We start from the raw sequence: 18,849 nt of genomic DNA on the forward strand, positions 1-18,849 counted from the left end.
TGGGAATTTTCGCACTCTGTGGCTCAGGTCATATACATTTTCTGTCTCTTAAGATCATATCTGGTAAATCAGGACCTGTGTTAACTCCAATCACAAGATCATAAGGACTGAAAAGAACTTAGGTAGAACTCTATTTTTAGGAAGGATTACCCTTAAGCCATTTCAAACACTGAAATGAGTATCTGAGGAGATGCAAGAAGACAACTACAAAACAGAAAGTTCATTACCTGTCAGTATCACCATATACAACCCTAGCACCCCATTTCTTGGTATCATTCACCAGTTTAATAGCTCGTTCCAAGGTTTCTCTGGCTTTGTGAACAATACTATCACCAACCTGTTGGTACAAACACATTGAAAATAATTTCTTAATGTAGTTTAGTATAAGACAACAGACTTTAATATATAATACTTAACTTTAATTATTAAATATTTCTAAAAATGAAACGAGAAAAGAACATTAAAAAAAACAAAAATCACCAGTGCCATCATTCTTTCTACAAGTACTCAAGAAGAAAATGAGATGAATTAATAATTTAAAAGAAACCAATCAATATACAGACTTGCCTGTGAGTGTATCAGTGAGTACAATGGACTGCACTATGTACATAGCTACATTTGATCCTAGAAGAAAAAGCCTTATTTATTCAAGGACTTTCTAAAATGCCTTTATAACCAACTAAGCAGGAAATTACACTATGTATGTGCATGTGTGTCTTTCAAAATTTTTCTGTTGGAGTGTTATGATCATTTCTTTCAGTATCAGTAAAGCTTATGCTGAACCTGTATCTCAGTGATCGGTTATACATATTTTTTAGATGACACTAAATATTGATACAAGGAAAAATGCATAATTATATGATAGAAAATATATTACAAGGGTTCAATTTAAATCAAGTAGGCAGATATATGTCTAAGTTCTTTCATTGGTGATTGAGTTTTAACAGTGATCATGGCATAAGTTGACAAAACAAGAAGATGGTGGATCTTGACAAATATGAGAAGCAGGCCAATTATATTTCATAGTTAAAGAACTTGAGACTTGTATAGCACTGCTGCTTCATTTATCAAACTCATTAAAGCTAAGGGTTGGGGAAACTGCCATTCAGTATAAATGGAACATTACTTTTTAAAGTTTTAAAATAAGAATTATGGGGCTTCCCTGGTGGCGCAGTGGTTGAGAGTCCGCCTGTTGATGCAGGGGACACGGGTTCGTGCCCTGGTGCGGGAAGATCCCACATGCCACGGAGCGGCTCGGCCCATGAGCCATGGCCGCTGAGCCTGCGCGTCCGGGGCCTGTGCTCCGCAACGGGAGAGGCCACAACAGTGAGAGGCCGGCGTACCACAAAAAAAAAAAAAAAAAAGAATTACGCACTTTTTCTTTCGTGCTAAGACGCAAACAGTATTTATAATGATCTTTCCCCTTTTACTGTAAAGTTTGAATTATATGAACTAAATGCAGGATTGAATAATACTTATTTTAAAAGGCTGTTTAAAGTTGTTTACACAGGAAATATTAAGTGTATGAACAAAGGAATAAATAAAACACTGATAGCAGAAACTTAATTTGGTTTTTAAATTAAGATCATGAATCCTGTTGAGACCTTTAGTGCATTAGAAAACCTTGAGAATATGAACTATAGCCTAATACATTAAAAAAAAAATCAGGTCACCTAATTGAAATTCAAGTTTGAATAAAATATTCAATCTGTCATCTTTTGCCACTTTCACACAAGATAAAAATATGTGACAGCAAATAGCTAAATGGGTGAGCCATAGAGTGTTAGAGTCCAATATGCTTTTGAGATATACACATACAAATACACACATATACTGGTCCTAAATGTCTGCCTCCTGCTGTCTAGTCTGACCCATTTAAGCTATATCTGGAAGAGTCAGAAGTATTTTGCAGCTGGCCCTGAAGTCCATGCAGCATGAAGGACTTAGAGGCATGAGAGGGAGGAGCACGGGGAGGGGGGGCAGTGGAGAAGGAGTGGCAATTACAATAAAACTGATTCTGCTACTTTGTGTCATAGTTCCTAATTTGAAAAACATTACAGGGCCAAGAGACTGGATTTAAAAAGAGGAAATTAATTGATTTCACAATTCAGGCAATGGTTGGGATCCTGAAAAGTCATAATAAGAAAAATATTTAAAGTAAAAGTTCTCTGAAAAGAATGTTGGTAAGGATGTGGAGAGAAGGGAACCGCTCCTGCACTGTTGGGAATGTAAATTGGTGCAGCCATTATGGAGAACAGTATAGAGGTTCCTCAAAAAATTAAAAGTAGAACAACATATGATCCAGCAATTCCACTTCTGGGTATTTATCTGAAGGAAACAAAAACACTAACTGGAAAAGATATTTGTATCCCCATGTTCACTGCAGCATTATTTATAATAGCCAAGACATGGAAACAAGCTAAGTGTCCACTGATGGATGAATGGATAAAGAAAATGGGGTTCATATACAATGAAATATTATTTAGCCATACAAAAGAAGGTAATCTTGCCCTTTGCAACAACATGAATGGACGCTGAGAGTATTATGCTTAGTGAAGTAAGACAGAGAAAGACAAATACTTTATGACCTCACTTATATGTGGAATCTAAAACAAAAAAAACCCCCCAAACCCCACTGAACTCATAGATACAGAGAACAGACTGGTGGTTGCCAGAAGCAGGAGGTGGTGGGGGGGAGGGGGGCGGAAATGGGTTAAGGTGGTCAAAGGTACCAACTTCCAGTTATACAATAAGTCTTAGAGATGTAAGGTACAGCATGGTGACTATAGTTAATAATAATATTGTACATTTTAAAGTTGCTAAGAGAGTAGATCTTAAAACCTCTCATCACAAGAAAAAAATTTTAACTGTGTGGTGAGGGATGTTAACTAGACTTATTGTGGTCTAAATGATACTGATCATTTTGCAATATTACAAATATTGAATCATTATGTTGTATATTTGAAACTAATATAATGTGTTATATCAATTATATCTCACAAAAAAAGAAAGAAAAAGAGACAATGAACAGCCAGTTGAAAAAGTTGTCAGATATACATGTATGTGTATATACAGCTTTATCATGAACAGTAAATAGTTTAGGAGAAAAATGTGAAGACATAAAATTTTTAATTTATGGAATAAACACATAGGTGACAGTGTTGAGCTGAGACAGAGACATTAACCTACAACTATTAGCTACATTACTCATTCTCTGCATTCTTACAGGAATTCTTGCTTACAAAGTCTTGTCCTTCTCTTCTGATAGTCTAGATCTAGCATATTTTATGTGATCTTGGTGGTACTGTCAAATATTTTTGATTGTGTGTTCACTGAAGGAAAGCACACGGCCATAGTCAGTACTCTATTTGCCTTTAAAGACAATAGCTTCCATTTTGACTCCACTGGAGCTAACTTCTGACATGTTCACGAGAGACCCTTTCTGTGATGCTGACAGCTTTTTCCACTAATGACTTCATAAATAAGTTAACATTAAATTGTGATGTTGGCATGTAAAGAAGGGCCAAACGCAAGCTTGCAGTCATTAACCACAGAATATCTGAAAAGTCCAGGGTCAAGGAGGCAGATGTTGCTTGGCATTCAGTTTTCAACATGTTAGGTAGTCAACATGTTAGGTAGTAGCGTACTTCCTGGCAGAACTCCACTCCTCAACTTCTACTGCCAGATCAAAACCCCCAAATTCTTATTCTAAGGTTAGGATATATATATATACACATACATACACACACACAATATATATACACATACACACACACACACACACACACACACACATATATATATATATATATTTTTTTTTTTTGGCGGTACGCGGGCCTCTCACTGCTGTGGCCTCTCCTGTTGTGGAGCACAGGCTCCAGACGCGCAGGCTCAGCAGCCATGGCTCACAGGCCCAGCCGCTCCGCGGCATGTGGGATCTTCCCGGACCAGGGCACGAACTCGTGTCCCCTGCATCGGCAGGTGGACTCCCAACCACTGCACCACTAGGGAAGCCCTAGATTCATTTTTTTTTGCATGTGGATGTCCAGTTATTCCAGCGCCATTTGTTGAAAACACTGTCTTTGCTCTACTGTATTGCCTTTGCTCCTCTGATAAAGATCAGTTGACTATATTTATGTGGGTCTATTTTTGGAATCTCTATTCTGTTCCATTGATCTGCTTGTCTATTCTTTTGCCAATACTGCACTGCCTTGACTACTGTAGCTTTACAGTAAGTCAGTCCTCTGACTTTATTCTTCTGTAATACTATGTTGGCTATTCTTGAGTCTTTTACCTCTTCATGTAAACTTTTTTTTTTGGCCGAGTAGCTTGTGGGATCTCAGTTCCCCAACCAGGGATTGAACCCAGGCTACAGCAGTGAAAGCCCCAAATCCTAACCACTAGGCCACCAGGGAATTCCCATTCATGTAAACTTTAGAATCAGTCTGTCAACAAAATAACTTGCTGGGATTTTGACTGTGATTGCATTGAATCTATATGTCAATTTGGGATGAACTAACATCTTGACAATACTGAGTCGTCTTAACCATGAACGTGGAATATCTTTCCATTTATTTAGTTCTTTGATTTCTTTCATCAGAGTTTTGGGATTTTCCTCATATAGATCTGGTACATATTTTGTTAGGTTTATACTGAAGTATTTCATTTTGGAGGGTGCTAATATAAATGGTATTGTGTTTTTAATTTCAAATTCCACTTGTTCATTGCTGGTATACACTGTGTATTAACCTTGTATCCTGCAGCTCTGCTACATGATCGCTTATTAGTTCCAGGAGGGTTTTTTTGTGCATCATTATTTTGGGATTTTCTACATAGAGGATTATGTCATCTGGAAACAAAGACAGTTTTACCTTCCTTTCCAATCTGCATACCTTTTTTTTTTTTGCATACCTTTTTTTTTAAAGGTTTATTATTTATTGTATTGGCCGCATGGCACAGCACGTGGGATCATAGTGCCCCAACCAAGGATTGAACTTGCACCCCCTACAATGGAATTGTGGAGACTTAACCACTGGACGCCAGGGAAGTCTCCCAATCTGCATACCTTTTATTTTCTTTTGCCTGTTTTATTGCATTAGCCAGGACTTCTAGTATGATGGTGAAAAACAGTGATGAGTTGGGACATCCTTGTCTTGTTCTTGACCTTAGTGAGAAAGCTTCAAGTTTACCATAGTTAAGTATAACATGAGCCGTAGGTTTTTTGGTGGATATTCTCCATCAAACTGACAAAGTTCTCCTCTATTCCTAGTCTCCTGTGAGTTTGTATCATGAATGGGTTTTGGGTTTTGTTAAGTGCCTTTTCTGTATGTTAACATGATCATGTGATTTTTCTTACTTAACCTGAATGTGATATGATGGCTCTCAGCTGGTTTTTCAATGTTGAACCAACCTTGCATACTTGGAATAAATCTCACTTGGTTGTGGTGTACAACTGTTTTTATACATTTTTGGATCTGATTTGCTAATATTCATTGAGGATTTTTACATCTATGTTCATGAGAGACATTGATATGTAGTTTTCTTATAATGTCTTTGTCTGGTTTGGGTATTAGGGTAATTAGAATGAGTTAGAAAGTACTCCTTCTGCTTGCATCTTCTGAAAGAGACTGTAGAGAGATGGTATAATTCTTCCATAAATGTTTGGTAGAATTTAGCAGTGAACCCATCTGGGTCTGGTGCTTTCTGTTTTAGAAGGCTATTAATTAATGATTCAATTTCTTTGATACAGGCCTACTCAGACTGCCTATTTCTTCTTGTACAAGTTTTGGCAGATTACGTCTTTCAAGTAATTGGTTCACTCCATCTAGGTTATCAAATTTGTGTGCATAATATTCTTTTATTATCCTTTTAATGTCCATGGAAACTGAAGTGATATCCCCTCTTTTGTTTCTGATATTTGCAATTTGTGTACTCTTCTTTTTTTTTCTTTTCCTAGTTAGGCTGGCTAGAGATTTATTGATTTTATTGATCTTTTCAAAAGACCAGCTTTGGGGTTCTTTGAAACATGAAATCAATTGAGAAAATCAATTTCACTGATTTCTGCTGTAATTTTTATTACTTCTTTTCTTCTGCTTGCTTTGGATTTAATTTGTTCTTTTTCTGGTTTCCTAAGGTAAAAGCTTACTTGATGATTGTTTTTAGGTATTTTTCCCACTAATATATGCATTCAATCTATAAATTTCCTAAGTACTGTTTTTGCTGACTTCCACAAATTGTGATAAGCTGTGTTTTCATTTTCATTTAGTTCAAAATATTTAAAAATTTCTCTTGAGATTTTTTTTCTTTGACCCATGTGTTATTTAGAAATATGCTGCTTAATCTTCAAGTATTTGGGGGATTTTCCAGCTATCTTTCTGTTACTGATTTCTAGTTTAATTCCATTGTGATCTGAAAGCAGATATTGTATGATTTATTCTTTTAAAGTTGCTAAAGTGCTTTATGGCCCAGAATGTGGTCTATCTTGGTGCATGTTCCATGTGAGCTTGAGAAGAATATGTATTCAGCTGTTGTTGGATGAAGTAGTCTATAAATGTCCATTATATCCAGTTGATTATGTTGTTCAACTATGTCCTTCCTGATTTTATTTTCTATGTGTTGCCTTTGTTTTTGTTCCTATTTTTATTTTCCACTCTTACTGCCTTTTGTGGTTTTGACTGTTTTATATGATTCTGTTTTCTCTCCTTCTTACACATTAGTTGTATTTTTTTTTAACTTTTTATAGTGGTTGCCCCAAATTTTGCAATATTTATATTTACTTAAAATATACCACTTTCAAAACCACTATACCACTTCATAGGTAGTGTGGGTACTTTATAATAAAATAATCCTAATCCCTTCCTCCCATTCCTTGTACCATTTGTTATTCATTTTACTTATATATACATGTATATAAACATACATAATCAAATACATTGTTGCTATTATTATTTTGAACAAATTGTTAATAGATCAATTAAGAATAAGAAAAATAAAAGTGTTTACCTTTACTTATTCCTTCTCTTCCATTCTTTTGTATTGATATAGGTTTCTGACCTATTATCATTTTCCTTCTCACTGAAGAGTTTCTTTTAGCATTTCTTGCAAGGCAGGTCTACTGCCAACAGATTCCCTCAATTTTTGAGGAAAATCTTAATTTCTCCTTCACTTTTGAATGATAATTTTGTAGGGTACAGATTTCTAGTTGAAGAGTGTTATCTCTTAACACCTTAAATAGTTTACTCCATTTTCTTCTTGCTTGCGTGGTTTCTAAGGAAAAGTTGGATATAATTCTTACCTTTGCTTCTCTATAAGCAAGGTGTTTTTTCCCTCTGGCTTCTTTCAGGATTTTTAATTTAGTGTTGATTTTCTGCAGTATGAAAATGATGTCCCTAGGTTTAGTTTTTTGGGCATTTATTCTGTTTGGTGTTCTCTGAACTTCCTGGATCTGTGGTTTGGTGCCTGACATTAATTTAGGGAAATTCTCAGTCATTATTGTTTCAGTATTTCTTCTGGTCCTTTCTCTCTTCTCCTTCTGGAATTCCTATTACATGTATGTTACACCTTCTGTAGTTGTCCCACAGTTTTAGGATATCTCTTTTTTCAGTCTTTTTTTCTCTTTGTTTTTCAGTTTTAGCAGTTTCTACTAAGATTTCCTCAAGCTCCGAGATTCTTTCCTTAGCCATGTTCAGCATAGTAGTCAGAGGCATTCTTCATTTCTATTACAGGATTTTTGATTTCCAGCACTTCTTTTTGGTTCTTTCTTAGAATTTCCACCTCTCTGCTTACATTGCCCATCTGTTCTTGCATGCTGTCTACTTTAGCTATTGGAGGGAGCTCTTAGCATCCTAATCATAGTTTTAGATTTGCAGTCTGATAATTCCAACATCCCTGCCTTATCTGAGTCTGGTTCTGATGCTTTCTCTGTCTCTTCAAACTGTGTTTTTTGGCTTTTAGTAAGTCTTGCAATTTTTTTTTGATAGCCAGACATGATGTATTGGGTAAACGGAACTGCTATAAATAGGCCTTTAGTAATGTGGTGGTAAGGTGTCGGGGGAGGGGAAGGGCTCCTTAGTCCTACGAGTAGGTCTCAGTCTTTCAGTGAACCTGTGCCTCTGGACTGTAGACTTCACATGTGATTTTCAGTTTTTCACCCCACTTTGGTGGGACAGGATGACTAGAGTGGGCTGCAGTATTTTTTTTCCATGTAGAAGGCTACAGCAGTTGGAGCTGGATATTTCCCTTTCTCCAGGTCAGTTAGGCTCTGATAAAACTCCAGCAGGTTAAGCTCTGGTTAAATAGTTTCTCCTGAGGGCAGACTCTGTTAAAAACAGAATGCTCTGGTGTATTTCAAAATGGTTCTTTTCCTCTCTCTGTACCAGAAGCACAAGGGAATTTTTTTTCTGATATTCACTGTTAGAACCTGGTTGAGTTCCTAAAGGTAAAATTCACAAAAGTGTGGGGACCCTGATGACTGGGTCCTTTGGAGTTTTTATCACTCAGATTTGTCCACCCTGAGCCTCCAGCGATTCATCAGTTATAGTTCGGTTTTCCCTACCATGGCACTGGTTCTCACAGAGATTTGTGCTCTTGATTTCTGCTCTGGTAAGTTGTGACTCTCTGTATACACTTGTTGGTCTCTTCAGTTTTGGGGGCAGCAGTTTACCCTGTGACTTCACCTCTCTGACAGATCTAAGAAGAGTTGTTGATTTTTCTGTCTGTTCAGCTTACTTGGTGTGAGGACAGAGTAGAGACTTTCAGTTTCTTACATGTTGGACATGAAACCGGAAGTCCCTTGCACAGGTTTTTGGAGTTTACTTTGCCTACTGTGAGCTCTGTGGGAACTTGATTCTTCCACTGCTTTTCCCTTATTGAACTACTGCAAATATGGTATACCACAATGCTCTAGCCTTCATCTGGCATGAAAAGATCGTCAAGCAAACAAGCCTACTCTGTTCCTTTCCCAACCATTAGTAAATTATTATATTACTCTGTCATACTATACTGTATTCATGTCAAATTAACACCCTAATTTAGTAAATAACAAGAAATCAGTCTTGTTTAATGAAAAGTGTCTTTTAATTGCAACTACCACTGCAAAAGAAAGGTTCTGCTTTATATCTACTGGTACACTAGTAAATATGGAATGATTGCTTTTATTCTGACATTTGGAGAAGACAACTGAACTATCATCAGACCTCTATCAATACATTAAAAGGAATTATTTAGTACCAATGTTACTGTAAACAATGCTGTAAAGGTGGCACTGAAATCTCATGTCAGTAATTGGTTACAATAGGGTCATCCAGATTATGCAGAAATATGTGTATGCTAATTTCTAAAATTATCATTGAACAAAACACAAAGTTCTCAGAGAAAACGCACAAATTCCTAAGAATATGTATATATCAATATATAAGTCCTGGTTTGAGAAAAACTGATCCTATGTTATGGAAATGAAACCCTTTTGTCTAAAGTTTCAAAACAAAATGGTTTAATGAGTAGGCATTCATTTAATGCTGCTTTAGTCTCTTTTGAAAAAAACTATAGACTTATATCACTTACCTCAATGCATGGCATCCTCCCAGAAAAATTAGCAGCTGTGTAGCCAAATGTGACATTTGCTATCAGCTTAAGTCCTAGCTGACGTGCATCGAGCATTCGTGAAAGGGCTCTGTCTTGCTTGTAAGCCTTCATCGACTGCTTCACCATCAGTCTAGTCTTCAGAATCTCTTCAAGCATTCTTGGTAGCACACCCTTTCTTACTGAAGGCTATCATAAAGGAAAAAAAGAATGTTTAAATCCCTTAAACATTATAGATTTAGACAATTAAGAAGGAAGCACAAAGTATAACAATGGCCAACTGTCATGAATTGAAACATACGAACAATAGCGTGGCCACAGGACGAGTGGCCATCAATATAAAATCATCACATTTTCTTTCTTTTGAAGAGGACTTTTCTCCTAAAACGTTCCTGTAATGTTTATAAATCTAATGTAGCACTACTATGTGAGTTCAGAGACCTCCAGGGAGGAGGATGCCAACTAGTACATAAGAGACCATATAATGAGTTCAGAGGGAAATTTTGTCAAAACTCTGATCCAAACCCCCACTCTTTCAGAAAGACACACGGGATTTGTATCACTCATAACAAACCTCAGTTTTTAAAGATCTCATCCTAATGACCCCACACAGTAATCTGCATGGAACTCCATTTATCTACCTTGGAAGAATGAAGAGCTGGGTTGACTCTGCTGACATTCAAACCTGCAGTTCCAGGGACTCTAGGTATTTCAAATCTGATGCTTAGACCACTAAGCCATCCCCTCCGGCCTATATTTATTAGCAATCTGGAAGAGGGGATGAATAGTGAGGTGATAAAATTTGTTGATGCCAAAAAAAAAAAATCATTTGTATTAATCAAGACTAGGGAGAATTTATGAGAACTCCACTAGGAATGAAAACCACAAAACAGTATTAACTCTGAAGATGATTCACAGACACGTGCAAGGTAATGCATGTTGGACTGAACAATTAAAACCTCAGGAATAGGATAATCACACTCCTGAATATTAAAAAATCTAGTTTTCATTAAGCTTTACACATTGGGTCAAAATATAGATGCAAGTTCTTAAAATGCTGTTAAAGGGAGATAAAATAATAAGCTGCTAGATATGTGACAATGAAAACATACTGTAACCTCTAATTCATTCTGTGTACCTTCTGAAGCAGCCATAATGTTTATATTAAGACATAATATATGTTATTATGTTAAAATATAATATTTTCCAAAATGTAATATATCATGAACTCACTTGGTAAAAATTTTCCTCATATCTAAATGGCTAATTTTATAGTACTCTTTAAACACAGCATCCTCTTACTGGTAGAGAACGATGATACTTTTACTAAGTACACCAGAATGAATTTGAGGGCTAGCAGGGTCCATGCTACCACCACCAACCACCCTACCATCCCACGATTCTAGTACAGACTCACTGCTAAGGAAATAGAAAAGAAAGGAATGAAGTTGGCATATGAGAGGCAATATAATCTTCTCCTAGATCTCTTCCTATTTGTCTTTATTCATTTATGAGGCTTTTTTAGTTTCTTTTGAGGGGAGACAAAGGAGAGAAAAACGGGACTCTGTTATTAGTTTGGGTATCTTCTTAAAAAATACAATCAATAAATACATTAGAATATCATTATTTCTAAGGCAGTCTTAATTTAATTTAAAGTATATAAAACAATTAGTAAAGTATACACATTAAGGCAATTTTAATCTTTATAAGTTAACATTGTTGTGATCATAAAATAGCTACTCAAGCCTGCCAGATTCTAATAAAGGGCAGAAGGTATATAGGCACATTTATTTCTTGCAATAGTTCATTAAAAGCTAAAATCTTAAAAGATTTTAAACCTAAATTCATGCAAAACAAGATTACTATTTTTTTTTAAATGATTTAAAAAATTTCTTGGAAGATTCCCTATATCTTTGACTTTCTGAGATAAGATATTGAAGCAAAACTTTTTTTTTTTTTGGTATTATATGCCAACAACATCTAAACGATCAGCTCGCCAAAGGTTAAGCCACAGTTGATACCTTTCATTTATAAAAGAGTATTACCTTGACAAAAGCTATTCCATTGGGAGACACTGTGATATCATGCCTAATTTGGTAAAGTAAATCTGGAGGTACTCTTAGAGAGGTACAGCCAAATTTGAACTCATCATACCTGTTAAGAAAAAAAAAAATTAAGCAAATACTTTCTCAAATCACAGAACAGAGATTCTAGGCAATTTTAGGAATCTTTCTAATTCTATTGGAAACTCATTTTTAAACATCTAAACATGAATTAATATACTTACTAATATGTTTAGTTACCAAAAAGCAGTTCTTCAAATATTAGAAACATTTCTTAAATAGCACTATCCTAAAGTACATGGGAAAAATCTATACTAAAATACCGAATTTCAGCTCAACATATGACTACCTTACACTAAGTTCCCTGAAGAAAAATTTAAGCCTTAAGTAAAAAGACTGCAACTAACTTTTCCAAATTCCTGTTCTTACTAAAAAGACAGAATTACCAATACAATTTCCATAAAAGCTTTCTATAAGGAGTGAATATACTTCAGACTAAAACTATAACACTTGGTTTTAAATACACAGAAATCATTATAAAGGAAGACTGTATATTTCTTAAGGGAAAAAATTTGGTTGACATGAAAAAATAAAATGTAACATTTGGCAATTTAACTTTTCTTTTAGAAAACGAACTATTTCTAAGAAAAGTCAAGAGGAGGTCATAGCCGAAGTTATAAGATCATAATCCTCAAACTGTTCCACTGAAAAGTGATTTATACCAACAAATTAAATATAACTCTTATTTAAAAAGAGACCATAGATATACACAAAGATGGAACAGATAAATTGGCTGATCGTATTCACAATCTTCTTCATATGAGTTATTCATCCATGATGCTCAATCAGTCATATGGTGATCCATGTTAATTAATTAGTAAGGTAACTACAAAGAGCGGACTAGATGTGCTACAGCCCATTCATCTTGCTCGTGAGAGCAGTCTCATGTGCAAAGAGGCACTCAAAGAAAGTCTAATTTTAGTAAGAAATACAAAGTACAACAAAGTAATTGTAAATATGAAAAAAAACCTACTTCCCCAAGTTTTCCACATGGCCAAGGCAGGTGGAGAAACAGTAGTTGTATGCAATCACAATAGAAGGATACAGTGACTGGAAATCCAAAACGAGAACAGAGTTGCTATAGAAACGAGATTCAGGCTCCATAATTAGAGGAACACACTGTGGAGCTCTCATCTGGGATCTTTGCTGTACACTAGGTGTCACAGGAATATAGTTCATTGGTTTAGCAATACGCAACATCATTGATTCCACACGGTACTGCAGGCAGAGAGGTAGAAGTAGGGAGAGAAGAAGAAACTTAAATACAAATATACTGGTCTTTTGAATATGTGAAAATCATTTGGGGGATGTTTTGCTCTTCAAAATATGGCTGTAAGACTTTTCTTACAACACAGTTACATAATGTTGGTTATTTAATCGGCTTTCAGGTATCAGAAGGGAACCCTTCGTAAGTCCTTTTCCTATTCCCATAACTTTTATAAAAACTGCAAAATATGTCAGATAACTTACACAATAAGTTATTTTTGAAAAGACAGACACTATTAGATTTCTTTTAATATTTAAAGATAGCAATATCATAATAAATAGATGCAGAAGAGACAGTTGTACAATTTGACAATTTCATTTAAAAAGTTGGCCAATAATCTTTGACAAATTTGGGAAAATTAGAGAATGGGGGTCAGGACACTTGAGATGGGTAAATGTTATCTCAATTTCCCAAGAAGGAACATAGGATTCCAAAACTGAAAGGTAGTCAGGTTAATACTGGTCCCTTACAAAAATTAATCAAGCAATTACTGATTGTTTATAATAACTGCTATAAAGCAGATGGTTTATAGTTTAGAAAAAGAAAGCACTCACAAGAACCAGCATGGGTTCACTGAAGTATTCTCATGTGGTTTTAAAGTATCTTTGCCTTTTATTATAAGCCAGATCAAATAGTTTTTAAAACTTGTGGGAGTATAAATAAGTAAAATAAATAGCTTTATAAGCTATTTAATAATAGCAATAAAATTAAATACAGCAACAGGTAATGCCAAAGTAGTTAGTGCTCTAGTTTTGCTATATATACTGAATTGGTAGATTGGGGGAATGTTATAGATATAAAATAATTAAAAGATTTTATGAGGTTAAGGAAACTAAGCGATTTAATGTAGTATCCTGGATGGCTAGCACAGTGTTTATTTAACACACTAGAAGTATTCAAGTAAACATTTGTGGAATAAAAGCATGAAACCATTTTCAGCAAGGCATTTAAACAAAAATCTTTCATTATATCCTTGGGAAACTAGTTAGAAAGAGATGAGTTAAATGGCTTCCAAGCTCCCATTTTTCTTTAACATTAAAAAAAAGTGATACAGCCCACTTATGTTGATTCCCAAATCCTCCTTCTTTTTTTTATATTAAAGTTATCTGCTGGGAGTTGGAACAGCCAAAAGTAGGAATGTAAAACAAAAGAGAGGTAGACTTTCTTTGCCGCATCCCCAGTTCTGAGCGGCCTTTCAAGTCATCCCTAATCACACTGACGGTATTCAGGAACATAATACCATCCTCAAGGGCATAGCCATTTATTTTCTTATTATCATGCAAAACTCAGCAGTGGCCAAAAAGTTGGTGTGGAGAAAAAATAAAAAGCGGAGCTGTAACAAAGTTAAAAAAAAAAAAAAAGCAGAGCTGTTAAGTGGATTAAAGCTTTTCCAGAAAATGAAATTATAAGATTTGATTAACTAGCTACATGTATATATTAGTTGGTACCAGAAAGAAAGTTAAAAAAAAAAAATCAAATCACTTCAGACATCTCAAAAGTACGTATATCATTCACATAGAACTTTCAAGTGTGCAAGAAAATTGATTTCCTACCTGTGAACCCCTTGTCAGTACATGTAAAAACTGAATGCCAAAAAGTCTAGCCATTTCACTGGTTTTCCCAATCAGGTCCAGCTGTTCTAACATTTGGAGATTTCCACGGACACGGCTAATGTAATGATCAACCATTTTCCATCTGTTAAAAGAGAATCCATGCTATGAACGTTTGGGAAAAATTTGTATACTTGAAACTAGTACTGTTTTCATTATGTCAAAAACTACCTATTAAAAGTGAGGTTATTTACGGAGGGAGTCATGATCGAGCCTTTAGCAAAGTACGTTAAGGAGTTAAACATTAGAAAATTTCAGATATTTCAAGGGCATAAAACCTAGTGAAAACATGTAAAGTTTAAAATAATGCTTGTGATAAGGTGGTAAGACTAAGGATAATTATTTTCAACATTTTGCTTGATTTTACTCTATTTTTATTACAAAAAATTAACACTGTCTCTTAGATGCCACTGCTAATGATGCAATAATTATACAGTTATAATTATGCAATTAAAAGCTTTTAAAAAACATGTACGCTTTGGGTTATCACTGTTAATACCAGTCTTAAAAAAAGTATGCACTGGTGTCTTATGGAAAGAAACAGAGTAATTTGGTGAAGATTTAGAAAAATCAGGAAAATAATTTTATTTTTTATTATTATTATTATTTTTTGCGGTACGCGGGCCTCTCACTGTTGTGGCCTCTCCCGTTGTGGAGCACAGGCTCCGGACGCGCAGGCTCAGTGGCCATGGCTCACGGGCCCAGCTGCTCCGCGGCATGTGGGATCCTCCCGGACTGGGGCATCGGCAGGCGGACTCTCAACCACTGCGCCACCAGGGACGCCCCCGTATCAACATTTTAATATGTATTTTTTTAAGATCATTCATGTGATCCTACATATAGCCAAATGTAAAGCTTAAGATAATGCATTATGTGTGGATTCAGTTCCTTTAAATATGTTAAGTCCAATTCTCGATTTCACTTGGCAAAAACATACATATCCTAGATAATACCTAATTAGAGGTAGCAAAAATATACATTTAGAGCATTCTAGGGTATATAAACAAACCACCAAATGTAGTTTTCAATGTTAACTTTGATATCAACTTTCATTTTATTTATTGGTATATAACTTCTCCTAAGCTTCTGTTTCTATAAGGCTTTGATCATAAGCTCAGTGCTTTCTGTGATTTCACTTCACTTCCTTGAGATTCCTTAAAAGAGACTGGAGAATAAGTTGACATGCTCAGAAAGCAGTTTCCCCAAATATATCAAATTGTTTTTAAGGCTAGACTTTCCTATCCTCACCATCATATGGCCTTACAATTCAATAAACAGAGCTTCATTCATTTCAAACATCAGATACATTAATTTTAGGACTATGTTCTTTATACAGCTATTTTCTAAGCTTATTACTATCCATTTTACCTTTAACCTAAGGAACAGTAGAGGTGGGAACTTTCAGTTCTGATTACAGTAGAGTAACTGGTACTAGACTAGCCCTCCTGGATAAAAGAGTCAAGGGAATTGTTTTTGGGCAGAGAACAATAGGTAATGTAGGGCCATGCTCCTTGAGAGAAGGGAAACTCATGAGGTGAGCCCTAGCCTGCATGGAGCTAATTTTCTAAACACGGTGCAATGCGCTAAGTCTGAGCAGAGCTGGCTATACTGCTAAGCTGAGGAGGCAGGGATCAGAGTTCAGGCAGCTGCCGCTGGGGTCTGTGGGACAGGGCACCTGTGCAAGGGGCAGGCTTAGCATTTAGAAGTAAGGTGGGGCCTCCCTGTGAGTAACTGGCCCAGGGCTATGCTGAAAATGAGCAGGAGGAAACCACATGAGGCTTACTACAGAGTAGCTGCTCTGGGCTTCAGTTTGGAACAGAACTTGTTAGTGTTGCAGTTGGAGGTCTAGCCATGCCAGAGTGGAGAGACTTCATTACCCCCTTATTAACAACCTGGGCATCCAGCTGAGAGCTCAGAAAAACCACGCCTTAGGAGTAAGTCAGAGTAAAGCCAACTGTAGACAAACCTAAAACCAAGCACTAACAATATGCACATAGAATCTGGAGACTGAGTCTTGTCAAGTTGGAGGGGCTTAGGAAACACTTTGGGCTTTTCAGAAATCCACCTTAACAAAGCACAAAAACCAGGTTTGCACAAGTTCAAGGTGAACAGCCAATTACTGAATTGCCTACTAGGCAAAAATAAACATGCTTCAGAGGAAGATAAAATCCAGAATCTGTACAACAGAACATGAGCAATATCCATTACATAATCATGCAAAGAAACAAAAAAATATGACCCACAGTTAAGAAAAAAGCAGTCAATAGAAACTAATACAGAGATGGCCAGGTGTTGGATTTAGTAACAGATAACATATAGGTATCTAAAAATCTAAAGAAAAGATATTCAAGAAGTTAAAAGAAAAATGTAATCTTAGTGAGTTAACCAATGGTGAAATCCACCAAATATGGAAACTATCAAAAGAAAGAACCAAATGAGAATTCTGGGACTAAAAATAACTGAAATACAAAATTTATTGGTTATTCTGTGTTTTTTTTTTTTTTTTGGCCTCACTGTGGGGCATGCGGGATCTTAGTTCCCTGACCAGGGATCAGACCTGTGCCCCCTGCAGAGGAAGTGCAGAGTCCTAACCAATGGACAGCCAGGAAAGTCCCTATTGATTGTTCTTAACAGCAGGTTGGTGATGACAGAAGAAAGTTAGTAAACTTAAAGATAGGTCGTTAGAAAATAGACTGAAGAAAAATGTACAGAGCCTCAAGGGTCTATGGGACACTGTCAAATAGAATAATATACATAGAGATTATTGAGATCATCAGTAAGTTGAGGTTATAAAAAAATCAGGTAAAATAAATTTCATAGGTAACAAACCCTTAGAAGAACAGATAGGACATATAACCTATTTCATCTTTGGCAGAGAACAGGAGGGAGATGCAACGGCCATAAAAGCAGGTAAGAATGAAATTGTTAATGTGTTAATAAATTCTTAAAGGTCACGTATGGGCTAGCATGACAATTTAGAATCACTGGGAGCCCTAGACACCAGGGAAATCTTTTTCCACGAGCCTCCACCAAGTGCTCACAAGAAAGACGGGGGGCAGGACAGTGCACACAGGAATAAAACCCTGCAACTTCTTCCAACCCTTCTCTTATATGAAGCAAAGCCTTGAGCTGCTGTGGGACCAGCAAGAAATTCTCCAATCCTTAGGGCTTATGCAAAGATCCATTATCTCTGGGAAGAGAAGAGATGCAAAAGATGTTTACAGCTGGGAGGGGGTAGTAGTAAAAGCTGCACCCGAGGGAAGGCAGGAAACGTCCCCTGTTCCAACCACGGGCCTTGTACCAAGTAACAAACAGTAGCTGTCTACCACTGGGAAAGGGGCAGGAAACTTTCCCATCATAGATTCCAGGCAAAGAAACACCACTCCTGGGGAAGGAGTAGAAGCATAAGCCATGTTCCTCTGTGGAAGAGTCAGGAAACCTGCTTGGGCCAGGACCTGGCAGTGATACAAAGCAGAGGTCTATCACCACTGTGGGAAGAGCAGGAATGCTGAGAAAGCCTCATCTTCGAGGCCTGGGAGAGCAGGAACTCTCAAAGACTAACTCTGGACCAGGAAAAGTGAGTTAATTCCCCTGCCTCCACTATAAGCCTTACACAGAAAAACAACAGCAGCAGCCATCCAGTCATTACGCCTGACTTTGCCAAAAAAAAAAAAAAAAAAAAATATATATATATATATATATATATATATATATATATATATATATATTGCATACACTGGAAAAAGGAGAAGAAATGTTGATTTCTCATCAGAAATAATGAAGGCCAGGAGAAAAGGGAATTTAAAGCAGTGAAAGAAAAATAATTCTCAACCCCAGGACTAGTGAAAATATCATTCAAAAATAAGGGTGAGATAAAGAAAGACATTTTCAGATAAATAAACGCTGAGAGAATTTCTTGCCAGGAGTCTTCCCCTAGAAGAACTGCAAAGAAAACAATTTAGCACTTTCTTCAATGAAAATGTATGTTCACACAAAGCCCTGCATACAGCTTAATACATAATAGCTTCAAACCAGAAACAACTCAACTGTCCATCAACAGGTGACTGGATAAATTGTAGTGTACTCATACAATTGGATATTATTTAGTAATAAAAATAGGAACAAACTCTGGTTCATGCAACAACGTGGTTGCATCTCAAAAACATGCTGAGTTTCTTGAAAGAAGACAGACACAAAGCGGTAGACTGTAAATAATTCTAATAATACAAAGTTCTAAAACTGACAAAACTAATCTATAGTAATAGAAATT

The 18,849-nt window shown here is 36.1% G+C and overlaps 1 protein-coding gene across 4 annotated transcripts in view; it reads right to left on the bottom strand.

Moving 5' to 3' along the window:
- The window catches only part of REV3L (REV3 like, DNA directed polymerase zeta catalytic subunit), a 186,191-nt gene that overhangs the window by 21,324 nt on the left and 146,018 nt on the right, over positions 1-18,849 (bottom strand). For all 4 annotated transcript variants that reach the window (XM_029223582.1, XM_029223584.1, XM_029223581.1 and 1 more), the window contains 5 exons: positions 14,523-14,664; positions 12,676-12,920; positions 11,625-11,733; positions 9,562-9,768; positions 228-337 (listed from right to left, as the gene is read on the bottom strand). In XM_029223582.1, coding sequence (XP_029079415.1) covers positions 228-337; positions 9,562-9,768; positions 11,625-11,733; positions 12,676-12,920; positions 14,523-14,664 — 813 coding nt within the window. The remainder of the gene's footprint in view (positions 1-227; positions 338-9,561; positions 9,769-11,624; positions 11,734-12,675; positions 12,921-14,522; positions 14,665-18,849) is intronic.

The sequence above is a fragment of the Monodon monoceros genome, unplaced genomic scaffold, assembly GCF_005190385.1.
Source record: "Monodon monoceros isolate NGI ecotype Baffin Bay Population unplaced genomic scaffold, NGI_Narwhal_1 Super_Scaffold_15, whole genome shotgun sequence".
Lineage (NCBI taxonomy): Eukaryota > Metazoa > Chordata > Mammalia > Artiodactyla > Monodontidae > Monodon > Monodon monoceros.